Source organism: Mustela putorius, unplaced genomic scaffold (genome assembly GCF_011764305.1).
Source record: "Mustela putorius furo isolate JIRA1106 unplaced genomic scaffold, ASM1176430v1.1 tig00000870_pilon_pilon_pilon, whole genome shotgun sequence".
Classification (NCBI taxonomy): domain Eukaryota; kingdom Metazoa; phylum Chordata; class Mammalia; order Carnivora; family Mustelidae; genus Mustela; species Mustela putorius.
The window spans coordinates 1,579,272-1,596,506 of record NW_025421503.1 but is presented as its reverse complement, the minus strand read 5'-3'; the positions used below and the strand labels follow the sequence as shown (position 1 = coordinate 1,596,506).

The window sequence follows — 17,235 nt, the reverse complement described above, 5'->3', positions numbered from 1 at the left end:
AAAAGAAAGTATGGTATAATATGATTAACATCAGGGTAATAGGCAACCTGGGTGAAAGTTCTAGATCTTTCACTAGATGATTATGTGACTTCAGGCAAAACATTTAATTCATGGGGCCTTAGCTCCACATCTCTAAACTAAGGAAAATAGGCTGGATCATCTTTATAACAGTGCTCAGTGTTTCCCTAGTGAGAACTGAAATAATAACATGCACTTTTTCAATGAACACTTTTATTGAGGTTTAATTTACATATCATAAAATTCACCTATTGTCAATGTAGAATCCCATAAATTTTAGTAAATTTTATAGAGTTGTGGATTATCACCATCACTAAAATCCAACTTTAGAATATTTTCATCACTTCAAAAAATTTGAGCCCATTTGTAATCAACCCTCATTTCCACATCCAAACCCAGGCAACCACAGATCTACTTTCTGACAGTATAAACTTGTATTTTCTGAATATTCCATATGAAAGGAATCATACAATATATAGCCTTTTTGCAACTTAGAGAAAGAAAAAGAATCTTGCACTGACCAATTTTGTTTAATTTACTTATCAGAATATTAACAACAGGGGCACCTGGGTGGCTCAGTGGGTTAAAGCCTCTGCCTTCGGCTCAGGTCATGGTCCCAGGGTCCTGGGATCGAGCCCCACATCGGGCTCTCTGCTCAGCAGGGAACCTGCTTCCTCCCCCCTCTCTCTCTCTCTCTGCCTACCTGTGATCTCTATCTGTCAAACAAATAAATTTAAAAATCTTTAAAAAATGAATATTAACAACATATTTTTCAGTTTAATTTTTGCCTTTTAAATTTGATTACGGATGTTAGAACTTTTGTTTATAATATTTATGTTGCCAAATATATCAATCTTTTTCTTTATGGTTTCTGACTTCAGTGTCATGATTACATTTTACCACAATGGAATATGTCAACATATCCCCATGTTTGCATCTTATATTCTCATGGTTTCATTTTTACAACTTGATATTTATTTGGTGTAGAATTTATTTTACTTCAAGATATGTGAGGAAAACCCCTAATTCTATTCTTCCAAATGGTTAACCAGTTGCCCTTACACTGTTTCTTAAATAATCCAGCATTTTCCCAGTGAGTTTAATTGTAGCTTTTTATCAAGTATTATATACATACACACATATATGTATACATACACATCTTGGGTTTCCTGTTATGTTACATTGATCTAATTATTTATAACTGTGGCTTTATAAAATATCTAAATATCTGGTAGTGATCTGATTACTAGATTGACATTAGAATTGCTTAGTCATACCTTTCCCAATCCCTCTCCCCCAAAATCATTTTAAGATTTTTTTATTGACACTGCATTAAGTGGGTAGTAAAATATGGAAAGATAAATTCAGTTTTGCATGTGTTAAGTTTTAGATGACATTAGAACTTCCATGTGGAGCTGTTCAGCAGACTCATGGATAATGTGGGTTTGAAACCCAGAAGAGGAGTTAAGACATGAAAAGAAATATAGGAACCACCCACATTGAGGCAAAAAAAAAAAAGTATAGCCATAGAAATAGAAAATATAGTTAAGTGAGAAAATGGAAAATAAAAAAGAAGATGTATAAGAGCTGTGTGTTGAGAAATATCCAGATTTGGGGGCTAGAGAAGAAAAGGGAGCCATCAAAAGAATATTCAGATATAGGAGAATGAGGATGTTATGTTATTACTAAAATCAAAGAAAGAGATTTTAGAAGAAAGAAATATCATTATCTTGGTCATCTCTTGGAAGATAAATAGAAACTTCTCTCTTATGAGGCATCTAAAAATGGCAAAATGTATATAAGTGGTCAATATAATGGTACCAGAAGATGAGAGACAGGGATATGAGGAGTTGTTCATTGAGTATAAAGTTACAATTTTACAACTATAGTATAACTGTTAGACAACATAGTTCCTATAGTTGGCAATAAGGGGTTATAGACTTAAAAAAATCTTGTTAAAAGGGTAAATCATATTGTGTTCTTAACGCAAAAAAAAGGACACAGGAAAACTTCTGGAGGTGATGGATATGTTTATTACCTGGATTGTGGTGATGGTAACATGAGTGTATTCACATGTCCAAACTCACCAAATTGTATATATTAATTATGTGTATGTGGTGTATGCCAATTATAACTTAATAAAAAAGAAAAATGAAAATAAAATTTTAAAAAGAATGAGAACCCATTGAATTGGGTGATTAAGGGATTCTTTCAAAAAACAATGTGTGTTGCAAGATAGAAGCCAACAGATTGCAATAGGTTGAGTAATGAACAGCATATAAAAGCTCTTAGTATTGTCAGGGCCATATATTTTAATACCAAGTGTTTAAAAATTTTTGTGAATATTCAGTTGTTTCCTTTCGCTCTCTCTCTCTTTCTCTTCCCTCCCTCCCTCTGTCTCTCACTGTCTTTGCTGTTGGTATTGACGAAGATGATAACACAGAATTTGGTGTACAGGAAAACTGTGAAGTAGGAAAAAAAAGAGTCTATTTCATCATTTCCAAATCCCTTATTTATAATCTGGTCCATTAAACCATTTTTGTCTTCTATTAGTCTTTACTAAATTATATGTGCCTGGGAATACTTGAATATTTTCAGTGATTTATGAATGGATCTTTAGAGAATGATGGCTGGCAACTATTTGTAAGATTATGGGGTTTTGTGCTTTTCCATGAGTGGGTGGGAGAGCTATGAAGAAATATTTTGATTGAAGTAAATTACATAAGCCCCTAAAGGGGAGTTTCAACCTAAGACTTCCACTTCCCCACTTAAAAAGGAATTTAAAAAAATCAGTAGTTAATGGGGAAAAAGTGAGTTAATTTTAAGGTTGCTAATGGACCGCTGCTCCTACACTGCCATCCTTTGTCATTTAATAGTGCGTTCTGTAGGTGGCTGGCATAGCAATCAAGACCTAATGAGAAAAAGGAGGGAGAGAAGTTAATATATGAATCAAAAAAATACTTGATGGGAAGTGAGATTGCCTAGAATTCCTTTCAGTGGCTTATTTTTTACAGCTGCATAATAACCTTTTCATTCTCATCAGAAGTTGGAGCAGAAAAGTATAAAAGAGTCTTAAAATTTAAAAAGAGCCCTTTTTGGTACTATTTCCAATGAGTTCTGTACTATTTTCTCTCTCATTTTGCTGATGGAAAATGCTAAACTGATTGATTTAGCTGTGTGATTCTTTTGTGATGATTAAGTGAATTGTATCATGTGGCCTAGACTAATATCATAACTTTAAGATATGCTAACATTATTCTCTTTCAGTTATGAACATGTAGTTAAATATGTTTACTTTGAGATTTCCATTAGCTATGTCTGAGAGATATGGAGACAAAATAGAGTAGTTGCCCATATTATTTCAAAATTAAACAACTTGAAACACAGTCCCTTATAATATAGCTGTTGCTTCAAGAAAATTAATCTTCTAAATAAGAAAAAGAAAAATATCTTTAAAGCAGGAACATTTTACATGTTAAAAATTAGTTTAACAATGTGTTAAATTTTTCTAGGAGAAAAACTCTACATGCTGAAAGAAGGATTATATTTTTTTATATATTTTTAATTTTTTTAAATTTTTTTTGTTTTGTTTTTTAGATTTTATTTATTTATTTGACAGGATGAGAGAGATCACATAGGCAGAGAGGCAGGCAGAGGAGGAGGAAGTAGGCTCCCTGCTGAGCAGAGAGCCCAATGCAGGGCTTGGGGCTGGATCTCAGGACCCTGAGATCATGACCTGAGCCAGAGGCAGGGGCTTAACCCACTGAGCCACCCAGGTGCCCCAAAGCATTATATTTTTAAAATACAGTAAAAGGCAAGTTTAGCCCAAATCACCAAAAAGTGTTACGATCTTTTAGCAGTTTCAGTTCCATTTCTTCTTTCCTGAGAAACAGGTACTTCCCTGATACAAGATTCTGACTTACCTCTAAACTTCCACCTTCTGTCTCCCACCTTCACTTCTTCCATTTCGTTTTCCTTTCCCTGTGTGAAAATAAAGAGAAAGGAGATGTGGTAAAGCTGCTTGGCTTCACCCCTCACAGGACTGCAAAATCCAGCAACAGTAATAGATTACTCAGCTCTTTGATGTAAAATTCTGTGTCTCTGCTAAAATACATGCATGGCTGAGCAATTTTAAAGATTCTTACTATCCTGAGAATCAAACTGTTTAAAGTATGAGAGTAATTAACATCTTTAATGTTAAATTTTATAGCAAGGCCTCTTTTCATGTGTGTGGGTTTATATGGCTGTGCATATAAAGTATAGTTTAGCAGGTACTCAGTTTAAGTATATGACTACCATATAGAGTGCCCTCTAGAGTTTTTACTGATAATAACTTTACTTATTTATTTTCCAATTTGAGGAGTTGCTTTTCCTGAGGAATAAGTGACATATTGACTGTGTTTAGCCTTCAAACTTGCAGTACTGTGGAAGCTATCTGCAAGCAAAAGAAAACATGCCTTATTCAGCTGTCTCACATCATACATTTTTATTTTAGAAATCCTCAAAATAATTTTTATTTACATCTAATAAAATGTCAAACCCTGCATATATATATGGCCAGTAAAGCATAAATGTATATAGTTTTGAGCAAGTAGGAACAGAAATATAAAGCAAAGCCATAAGGAATGATACCAGTAATGATCTTATTGATGAGCACTGTAACATCTATTCTGACAGAGTTAGTCCTAGTATCAGCTCAACCCACCCTTCATTTAATTTAGTTGCTGATTACATAGGTTTCGAAATTCCTGTGATTTGAAATGTCTAAATAATAAATAAAGTCTCCTCCATCTAGGAATCATTTTTTTATTAAAAAAATGAATTTATGGTGCTCAATAGAGGCAGCGAAAGTATTTCACAAAATACAACATCCATTCATGATAAAAACCCTCAACAAAGTAGGTGTAGAGGCAATATACCTCAACAAAATAGAAGCCATATATGAAAAATTCACAGGTAATGCCATCCTCACTGGGAAAAAAACAGAGCTTTTTCTCTACAGTTAGGAACAAGACAGAGATGTCCCCTCTCACTACTGTTATTTAACATAGTGCTGGAAGTCCTAGCCATAGCAATCAGAAAACAAAAGAAATAAAAGTAATCCAACTTGGCAAGGAAGCAGTCACACTTTGACTATTTGCAGATGACATGATATTCTGTATAGAAAACCTAAAAGCCTCCACCAAAAAACACAAAACAAAACAAAACAAAACAAAAACTGTTAGAACAGATACAGGAATTCAGTGAAGTTGCAGGACACAAAATCAACATACAGAAATCTGTTGCATTTCTATACGGCAATAAAGAAGCAGCAGAAAAAGAAATCAAGGAACAAATCCCTTATAAAATTGCACCAAAAATCACGAGATACCTAAGAATAAACCTAACCAAAGAGGTAAAAGATCTGCACTCTGAAAACTATAGAACATTCATGTAAGAAATTGAAAATGACACAAAGAAATGGACATCCCATGCTCATAATAGCTGCATAATTGCATATTGTTAAGATGTCTATACTACCCCAAACAATCTACCCATTTAATGCAATCCCTATCAAAATACCAAAAGCATTTTTCACAGAGATAGAATGAATAATCCTAACATTTGTATAGAACTACAAAAGATTATTATAGCTAAAGAAATCCTGAAAAAGAAAAGCAAAGCTGGAGGCATCACGATTCTGGACTATATTACAAAGCTGTATTGATCAAAATGGTGTGGTGCTGCCACAGAAATAGACATGTAGGCCAATAGAACAGAATAGAAAACCCAGAAATGAATCCAAAACTCTATATCAATTAATCTTTAACAAAGCAGGAGAGACTATTCAATGAGAAAAATTCTCTTCCCCAAATGGTGGTGGGAAAACTGGACAACTACATGCAAAATACACATACACAAAATTAATCCAAAATGGATCAAAGACCTAAATGTGAGACTTGAAACCATAAAAATCCTAGAAGTGAACACAGGCACTAATTTCTTTGACACTGGCTGCAGTATCTTCTTTCTAGATATGTCTCCTGAGGCAAAGGAAACGAAAAACAAACTATCAGGACAACATCAAAATAAGATGTTTCTGCACAGTGAAGGAAACAACAAACAAAACTAAAAGGCACACTATGGAATGGCAGAAGATATTTGCAAGTGATGTATCCAATAAAGGGTTAGTATCCAAAATATATAAAGAACTTATAAAACTAAAGACCCAAAAAGTGAATAGCCCAATTAAAAATGGGCAGAAGAGGCAAATTAACATTTTTCCAATGAAGGCATACAGATGGCCAACAAACACATGAAAAGATGCTCAACATCACTCATCATCAGGAAAATGCAAATCAGAACTACAAGTTATCACCTCACACCTGTCAGAATGGCTGAAATAAAAAATACAGAAAGAAACAGCAAGTTCTGGGAGCAACATGAAGAAAAATTAACCTTGTGCACTCTTGGTGGGAATGCAAACTGATCACCCACTGTGGAAAACAGTAGAGAAGCTTCTCAAAAATTAAAATTGAGCTACCCTATAATCCAGTGATGGTACTACTAGGTATATACACAAAAAGTACAAAAACACTAATTTGAAATGATACATGCACCCTTATGTTTACTGCAGCATTATTTACAAGAGCCAAACTATGGAAGTGGACCAAGCACCTGTTGATAGATAAGTGGATAAAGAAGATGTGGTATATATATATACAACTGGTTACTATTCAGCCATAAAAGAAAGTGAAATTTTACCATTTGCAATGACATGGATGGAGGTAGAAAGTATTATGCTAAGCAAAAGAAGTTAGAGAAAGACAAAACCATATGATCAGTCATATGTGGAATTTAAGAAACAAAACAAATAAGCAAAGGGAATAAAAACTGAGAAAGAGGCAAACTAAGAAAGAGACTCCTTTTTTTTTAAAGATTTTATTTATTTATTTGACAGAGTGAGATCACAAGTAGTCAGAGAGACAGGCAGAGAGAGAGGAGAAAGCAGGCTCCCTGCCAAGCAGAGAGCCTGATGTGGGACTCAATCCCAGGACCCTGAGATCATCACCTGAGCCAAAGGCAGAGACTTAACCCACTGAGCCACCCAGGTGCCCAGAAATAGACTTTTAACTATAGAGAACAAACTGATGGTTACCAATAGGGAGGTGAGGTGGATGGGTGGAATAGGTGATGGGGTTTAAGAAGTACACTTGTGGTTAGGCAATGGGTGTTGTAAGGAATTGTCGAATCGCTATATTGTATGCCCAAACCTAATATTACACTGTATATTAAGTAACTGGAATTTAAATAAAAACGTGAAAATCACTAACTTGATAAATAAATAAATAAATTGAATTTATGGTGGACTTTGCATTAAAATTTTGGTAAAGTTTTGCTGTATATCTTAAACCTAATTCTTTATGTCCTCATGTGAGTTCCTCCATTAGTTGTTTTGTTTTTTGTTTTTTGTTTTTCTGTTAATGCTCCATGCTCATACAGGGACCTCTACACATCTTTCCATGGGAAGGAATGTGTCTGGAAAAATCTTAGGAAGACTGATAAATATTTTAGTTCTTTTTTTAAAAAGATTTTTATTTATCTGTTTGAGAGAGTTAGAGTGAGAGGGATCACAGAGGGAGAGGGAGAAGCAGACTCACTGCTGAGTGGGGAGCCCAATATTGGGCTAGATCCCAGGACTTGAGCCAAAGGCAGATGCTTAACTGACTGAGCCACCCAGGCACTCCTTTCTTCTGCTTTCTATGATGAAATAAAACATCAGCTACCAAGAGGCAGACAACTTCAACTAGTGTTTAAATAATCTCAATGACATGACTGTGCATAAAGAAGAGAGAAATATTGCTGTCTTATTTTACTAAGGAGTAGATAGTTGTAGGGGTAATCAAAGAGAGGGCTTTATTTGGTAGACAGCATATGCTGTGAACTAGCCACTTCTCCTAGCTCAACACAGAGAGTTTTTAAAAGACTTGTTTCTTTGAATTAATTTTTATTAGTTTAACTTTTTCACATTTTAAGAATATTGAATTTTTTATTTTACTTAAAACCAATTAATTAACATATATTGTATTAGTTTCAGAGGTAGAGTTTAGTGATTCATCAGTTGCATTTAACGCCCCAGTGCTCATCACATCATGTGCCCTCATTAATGCTCATCACCCAGTTTACCCCATCCCCCCAACCCCTTTCCCTCCAGCAACGCCCAATTTATTTCCTATAGTTAAGAGTCTCTTATGGTTTGTCTCCCTTTTGATCATAAAAGGAATACATGTTCATTACAGAAAATATATGAAAATACAGTAAGAAGTTTTTACATAATCCAAACTATTCTTAAAATAGGAGCAGGTGAATATTTTTGCCAGTGTTTTCTCCTTGCATATATGCAGGGGTATGTGTGTGTTTATGTATGTGTATTCACATACACTTGCTTTTTAAAAAAAATTGGAAATGTACTATATTTATAGTTTTATATCATGTATTCAAAAATTGCTTTGATCATTTTTTCTATTACAACCAGCAATACAAATTCATTATTAAAATATTTCAATATAAGTAAGCAAATTGAAAAAATAAGAAGTATTGAAATAAGTAAAATTAGACCAAAGAAAAAAAATAAAATTTCCTGTAATTCCATCCCAAAATAATAATGTCAATGTTTTGGTCTAAATAATATCAGTCTTTTCATTGTAGATGAAAATGTACACTTTTTTTCTTTTACAAAATTAAGATCATCGGAATGTCTGGGTGGCTCAGTTAAGTAACCAACTCTTGGTTTTGGCTCAGGTCATGATCTCAGGGTCATGAGATGGAACCCCATGGTGGGCTCCATGCTTAGCACAGAGTCTGCTTGAGATTCTCTCCCTCTCTCCTTCTACCCCTCCCCCATTTGCACTCACATCCTCTCTATAAATAAATAAATAAATAAATAAATAAATAAACGGATAAATAAATAAATAAAATCATGGTGTGACTACGTAGTAGGTTTTGTTACCTTCATTTGTTCACTTAACAGTAGATGGCGAATATTTTCCTTAGTATCAACTCTTCTTGCCCTTCATTTTTATAGTATTTATTGAAGGAATAGGTCCTAAATGAAACAATCATTCATTGTTAAGCATATAGACTGCTTCATTTTTTTCTTCCAATTATAGACAGCACAGTAGTGGCCATCCTTGTATTTGTACTTATCCATACTTATTTCCTAGAAGGCACTGTTAGAAGTACAACTGCTTATCAAAGCATATATGATATAAATTTATCATTTGTGTCTATTTATTTATTTATTTGTAAAGATTTTATTTATTTATTTGACAGAGTGAGAGAGCACAAGCAGGGGTGGTGGCAGAGGAAGAGGGAGAAGCCAGTTCCCCACTGAGGTGGGAGCCCAATGTGCGGCCTAATCCCAGGACCCTGGGATTATGACCTGAGCTAAAGGCAGATGCTTAACTGACTGAGCCACACAGGCACCCCCATTTGTATCTTTTTAAAGTAAAGAAATTATTTAAGTTATCTTGAAAGAAGCATTCTCAATAAAGTTTTGAGGAATGAAAAATGAAATCACAGCATTTTTTTTTCCATAGAAGAGTCCAGTGAAGTTCCAAATGAGACAAGGGTTCATAAGGAGGAGGACCACCATGCAGTATCTGCAGATAATGTGGTATGTACATTTTAAAATTCTTTCTTCATGATGGGTTCTTTCCTACATGATGGATTTCAAGAATGTGTTTCCAGTTGGTAATAATATCAGTGTTATTGTAATTATATCCTTCTCCACTTCACAAGCCAAAACAAAGCTGTCATCAATGAAATTATTTATCTTTGAGGGTTAAAGAAATGAAATTTAAAGCACTGTCATTTCTGCCTCAATTTTTTTGACTGAAGAGATTTGCGAATGTAAAAACCCAAAACTTACTACATATAGACATTTTATACATATGTTATTTTTCTTTAATACATTTAGCAAAGAACAGAATTAAGGCTGAGGTTAGACTGCGATAATGAAAGAAGGCTTTCTTAGTTCTAAGACTTGTATCTGATTCAGATACACTTGACTCTCATTCAGAGTTCTCTGTTCAGACCATATCTGTCTTTACTATGTTTGGAACATTCCCTTCTTTCTAGTTGAATTAGACTCTCTTAGTCTTAAAAATTGCACTGATGGAGGAAAGACAATATTAACACGCTGAAATACAGGCAGAGACAGGGTATATGTGGATTTAACTGGGCTTTGTGAAAAAGTAAACATTATTGGTATATAGAAATGTTCTCAAAGCAGCTGTTTTAGCAGCATCTGTTTGTATCTTGACTTCATCAAGTAATATAGAAATCAAAATAATATTAAAGCAAACATAAAGGCAAATGCCATTTTGTTTTTTCTTTCAAAGTGATTTTTGCTTGATTGTGGTCTTTTAAAAAACGATCCCTATAATGGATTTCTCTGTTACAAAATGGGTGTAACTTCATTTCTGGTTTCTATTATAAACATTTATAGGACACTATAATTCTTCCACATCTCCTTAGTAGAAGTTGAACACATAAATTACAGTTTTGTTCTTTTTTGTTAAGCAACATTTTATAACAGTATTTTCCACATGCAGAATATAGTTTAGGATTACATTTTACTGATTTCAGTCCTGATTTCAATTGATGTCTGACCCTACTAACACAACTCAATAGACATATAGGAAAACAAACCTTGATTTTAATGAAATGTATTCATTAGATAGCTGGTAATAATTATTTCCACAATTAGTTGTGTTAATATTCTCAAATTCGGTAAAGTAATAATCTTCTCTGCTCTAGATTTGAGTTACACTAAACAAGTTATATACAATTATTTACAAACTAAACCCTTTTTTCTTCTGTAAACACATGCTCATTTTTAGTCTGAATTTCTCTGCATTGGATCTCCCCTCAGCAGACATTTGGAAATAATAAATGAAATAATTGCATGGAGTGACCCAACTCATTTAGGCATCTAATTTTTGGAAAAAAAAATTCACTTTTAGAGACAGAACTTCAGACTGTCAAAGGTCCATCTCCTCTGCCTGTAACATTGAGTGCCCGCAATTATTCATAGATGGCAAATCACAAAAACATTTAAGACTGATTTATATGCAAAAATCTATAGCGTGGCCTTTGGAGCTTTCTTCCCTGGATTACTTACCTCTTTTTCTCCAGAACTGATCCAAACAGAGAATCTAAAAAAAATTTTTTAGAAAGTATCAAATTAGGTCTAGTGAAAGCTGACATAATGAAACCCCAAGTTTATAGTGATTTTAATAAAAAAAATTAGATTCATCTCCAATCAGCAGTAGAAATCAGTTTCATTGCAACTATCCTCTTGACTCAGAAGCCTGTAGGTCACACATCCTGTTATGGTTACATATCCCCATAGGCAATGTGTTAAGTATGATCATTCTAGGTGTGTTTGGGACTTTTGAAATATTGTTATTCAAATTCCAATGAATTAGCATACAGTATAATATCAGTTTCATGTGTACAATATAGTAATTCAATACTTCCATGCAATACCAGTGCTCAAATATTTAGAGCTCATTTTGGTTTTGCTTTTGCTTTTTTAAAAAATAATGTTCTGTGATTAGAGAACTTTCTTTGCCCCCATGGTTGGGAGTTTACTGGTCATTCTTCACATCAGCAGTAAGCTGTTTTGTTGACTCTTTTGACAGATATTTAATTAGTACCTACTGTGTGCAAAATACTGTACGAACCATGTTGCACCTTGATTATAACATAATGACACTTTAGGATCTCTCTCTCTCCCTTTTACTGTTCAGTGAAGGAAGAAAATCACCAGTTTATTTTTATAATTATATCATAAATGTCTGCATTCAATTTGTCTAGCTAATGGAGTGCATTAAATAAGTGACTTAGAAAACTGCATTTGACTTTGGAATGCATTTCACATATTGATATTTTACATTAGAAATTGTAAAGATGTACATGGTAATTAAAAAACAAAACAATGCAACAAAGTAGGCATGGTTAGCATTAGAAAGACTCCTCTTAAAGGAAGAGAGTTTCCTGTCACTGGAGGGAACTATTTAAGCAGAATTCAAATGCCTCTTGTTTTTCAGAAATATTGTGAGAGACTTTTCTATTTTAAATAGTTTTATAATAATTTCCTAATTAATAAGCAGTCATCAGTTAAAGGTACCAAAAAGTGGCTCAGACATACACTGTATATAACACTGAAGAACCAGTTATCAGAATTTATTCTGGATAACTTAGACAAGACAACCCCATCATTAAAACTAAACACTGAATGTTTATGTACTATACATTGTTGGATATAGTGTTGATGATCAGATACGTATTTATGAATACTTCTCTACTTGTGTTACAGAAAATAGAAATTATTGATGATGAAGAAAGTGACATGATAAGTAATTCTGAAGTTGAACAAGTCAATTCTCTCTTGGATTATAAGGTGAAAGTAATTTCAAATTCTGAATTCCTTAAAAGAAGGTACTAAATGAGGCAGACTTTTATATTACCTTTGTACTAGTTTATTTCACTTTCAATTTTTTTTAATAAGTTAAAGTAGGGCTCCCTATTGACTTTCTCAGGCGCTTAGATACCAGTTAGGATATGGACATTTTAATTAATTCTGGCTGGTTTAGTGGTTATTGTTTTAAGCAAAGAGCTTGATGAGTGGGAGTAGGTATTGACGGTGTACATCAAGGTGAGGCAGGACATAATGGTGGTTAATGTGAAATTTATGACAATGGCCTTAAAGCTAGTGTTTACTTTTAAATGGTGGTAAAGGGGAGATTTTTTTCCAGTGGCCCTTGCTAATTTTATCTTGAATTGCAAATTTTGAAGATCATTTTTAGGGAACCAGTTTTAGAAGTTTAAAGACAATTCCTGAAGCAAATGCCAAATGAATATAAAGAGAAGTGATATTTTCTTAAATTCACTGGTACCTAAACTGAAAGGCTTACTTTGAGAGTGTGCCATATGTAACTTTATGAAATTTTGACATGAGCTATCTGTCTACATCGATATGTTTTCTGCATAGATATGTAGTTGTTTTCCTTTGTTAATCAATATCCTATCTTACTAGGTAACCTCGGGCCTCTGAAATTTTGGCCAAACAATCATTCTGTCCATACAGAGAAGTCCTTTGGTGGAAAACTTTAAGTGTTCAAAGCAGAGATTAATAATCTTAAAATGCTAACAGAAAATAACATTTAATCAGAAAAGATAATAGCTGTCATTTTCTCAAAACTCTTTTCAATTTTTCTATAATTGAAAGTTATGTCATTCAACAGATTGTTCCCTAAATGTTTATAGCATGTCAGAATTTATAATATTGAATATTATCATCAGAAGACAATTATCTTTTGAAATTTATTCCATAAGTGCCTAAAGAGCACAGCATAATCCTGTATTTAAACTGTATTTCCGACTAATGAAATTTTAAGATTGTTTCTGAACTATAAGAGATCATTCTAATCTCTCCTACATAGTCATAAAATATTTCCAAATGCCCAGTTCAGGTTTAAAAGTGCTCTGTGCCACTTAGCACAGGATATGGAAACTACAGAGGAGAGGACTGGATTGCACAGCTGTTAAGTATTTTCCTCTTAGCACTCTCAAAAAGGTCAAATGAGGCTGGGCTAAGAACAAAGGATACTTTGGAGAACCTTAAACTTCTGGAGTGCCACTTGAGAAGGTTTGGAGCTAAAGACCAGGGTAGGGTAGACTGTCTAACCCAGGAATGCTAGTTAACATTTTTATTGAACTCTACAGGACATTTAATGATCCTGTGTTTTCCATGTGGTAAATGATGCGGGAACAAGAAGTCCTTAACTACCCTATTAGGAATGTCTTCGACAACACATCACCACCTACGTAAATTTATTTTTTAACTCTAAAAATTTAACAATTGTATAGAAATATATTTTTCATAATCATTATTAAAAACACTTCACCTCATCTCTGAATTGCATTGCCTTAATTCTAAAGTCAGGACAAATTAGTGAAAGAAACACAGTGACAGACTAGGAGACTCCTGTGCCTACCTCTTCCCTCAGACACACCTAGGCAACATTACATCTATGCAACTATCTCTGAAAAAATGATGAACACTAGCAGAAGAGACATTCCACAGCTAGTCATAGAGAGAAAGCCACATTGAAAGGGGTAAGAGGGGCAGAGAGGCATTTGGGACCCAAACTCTCTGTGTGACTAAACACAAACAAGAGGGACATCACAACTACAGAGAAGTGAGAGACTCAGACCCCACACAGGGCACCACTGGTGCTGGAGACACATACTAGGAAGACAATTCCCTTTAATGTCTGACTTTGAAAACTAGCAGACTTTAACTCTAGGAGCTTTAAAAATCAGTAAGCTTGATGTCAGGGAACGTGGAGGTTGCTGGGAAACCAAGTACCTACCCATAAAGAACCACATATTAGTAATATAAATGAGCCCAAGACATAGCATAGAAACAGCAGTTTGGAAATTGGCTGGGTTATACATGAAAGAGATTTATTGGGTCATCTTAGACCATGTGCCAGAAGGGCAAGGATCTGCAAATTTCTACAAGAACAAAAGTGTAAGCTGTCACCTGTTTCTTTCCCTCCCCCAGTGTAAAAAGCCAAAAGCTTAAAACAACAATTTCTAACACTCTCCATCTTCCTTGTCAACACCAAATGCTTCACCCTGGAATTCCCCTGTGGACCAACTACACCCAACCTACCTGCCATGGCAGGCACAAGTTCCAAAGCTGCTCCTGCCCAACCACACCTGTTATGCAGCTTAGGCCCAGACCAGTGCCACTCCAAATTGACCCCCATCGTGGGGAGGTGTAACAAACCCACACACCAGGCACCCACAGCTCCTGTAGCCAGGCCTCTTATCTGCATGTACAGGGACTGAGCCCTACACTCCTGTGCAGTTTTGGCAGAGAGGCTAATAGCATGTTGCTAGGATGTATAATGGGCCCACCCACCAACTGGTCCTACCTGGCCTCAGTCCAGACTCTCAAAAGTGTATTCACAGAGGCCCACAGAAGTAGGCTTTTGAAGCTCTCTGGGCTGAAGGTAAACATGGCTCAGCCACAAGAGAAGGATACATACAGCCCACACAGGGGACACCTGTGGGATACCTGGTTCTGGTGACATGTAAGCACTGTGCTATAGGGCACCACAGGACCTCTTCAACAGAAGGCCACAATTTTTAAAATCAGAAGATGTAGCTGACCTACCTAACACATAGAAACAAACACAGAGAGTTAGATGAAATGAGGAGACAGAGTAATATGTCCCAAATGAAACACAAAATCACAGTAAAAGAGTGAAATGAAACAAAGATGAGCAATATGCCTGATAAAGAGTTCAAAGTAAAGGTCATAAAGGTACTCAGAAGACTTGAGAAAAGAGTGGATAAACCCAGTGAGAACTTCCAAAAAGAGAGAGAGAATATAAACAAGAATGAGTCAGAGCTCAAGAGTTCAATAAATCACATGAAAAATACACTAGAGGAAATTAACAGCAGATTAGAGAATGCAGAAAAATGGATCGGGGATCTGGAAGACAAGATAATGGGAAGTAACCAATCTGAACATCAAAAAGCAGAAAAAATAATGGAAGAGAATAGGTTAATAAAATTAATAAAACAATACAACACTATCATTCATAATAACATCCACATTATATAAATCCCAGAAGAAGAGAGAAAGAAAGGGCCAAAAAAATCTATTTGAAAAAAATAATAGCTGGAAACTTCCTTAACCTGGGGAAGGTAATAGAAATCCAGATTCAAGAAGTAAAAGGATCCCGAACAAGATGAACCCAAGGAGGGCTACACCAAGACACATAATAATTAAAATGGCTAAATGTAATGATAGAATTTAAAAGCAACAAAAGAAAACAGTTACAAGCAAAGGAAACCCAAAAAGGCTATTAGCTAATTTTTCACCAGAAACATAGTAGGCCAGAAGGGATTGGCATGATATATTCAAAGTGAAAAAAGGAAAAAAAAATACAACTTAGAATAACCTACCCAGCAAGGTTATCATTCAGAATTGAAGGGGATAGAAAGAATTTCCCAGACAAAAGAAGTTAAAGGAATTCATCACCACTAAATCTACTTTACAAGTAATGATAAAAGGACTTTTTTGAGTGTAAAGAGAAGGCCATGACTAGGAGTAAGAAAATTAAGAAAGGAAACATTCATGGGAATAACAAACATATAGTGAAAGGTATTAGTCACTTATAAAACCAGTATGGAGGTTAAAACACAAAAGTAGTGAAATCAAGTGTGCCTAAAATAATCAGTTAAGGGATACATGAAATAAGATGTCAAATATGACATCATATACATAAAACGTGGAGGAGGAAGTCACAATTTAGTGCTTTTAGAATGTGTTCAAACTTAAGCGACCATCAACTTATTATAGATTGCTATACACAGAAAATGTAATATATGAATGCAATGGCAACTACAAGACAAAAAATTACAAGAAACAGAAAATAAATGGAAGGGAAGCTAAGCATAACACTAAAGAAAACCATCAAAACATAAGGGAAGTAAACAAGAGAAGAATGGAACAAAGAAGAACTACCACAACAACCAGAAAACAATTTTTTAAATGGCAATAAGTATGTATCCATTAATAATTACTCTAAAGGCAAGTGGACCAAATGCTCCAATCAAAAAGCATAGGGTGACTGAATGGATAAAAAAAGCAAGATTCATCTATATCATGCCTACGAAACACTTAACACTTACTTCAGACATAAAGACACATGTAAATTGAAAGTGAAGGGATGGAAGAATATTTACCATGCCAATGGAAGCAAAAAAGAAAGCCGGGTAGCACTACTTATATCAGACAAAATAGGCTTTAAAACAAAGAGTGTATGTAATAAGAGACAAACAAGGATACTACATAATGATAAAGGGGAAAATCCAACAAGACGATATAACTATTGTAAATATTTATGCACCCAACATGGCACTGAAATACATAAAGCAAATATTAACAGACATAAAGGGGGAAATTGACAGTGATACAACAATAGCAGGGGACTTTAACAACTCACTTGCATCAATGGATAGATCATCCAGACAGAAGATCAATAAGGAAACTGGCTTTGAATGGCACTTACTCCAGATAAACCTGATGGTCATTTCCCGAACGTTCTACGCAGAAGCAGAGGAACACACAATCTCTTCAAGGGCACA

At 34.6% G+C, this 17,235-nt stretch overlaps 1 protein-coding gene across 1 annotated transcript in view; it reads left to right on the top strand.

Annotated features, from left to right (window-relative positions):
- Nucleotides 1-17,235, top strand: part of HDX (highly divergent homeobox) — a 247,300-nt gene that overhangs the window by 215,146 nt on the left and 14,919 nt on the right. The window contains exons 7-8 of the mRNA XM_004776045.2: nt 9,597-9,673; nt 12,383-12,466. Coding sequence (XP_004776102.1) covers nt 9,597-9,673; nt 12,383-12,466 — 161 coding nt within the window. The remainder of the gene's footprint in view (nt 1-9,596; nt 9,674-12,382; nt 12,467-17,235) is intronic.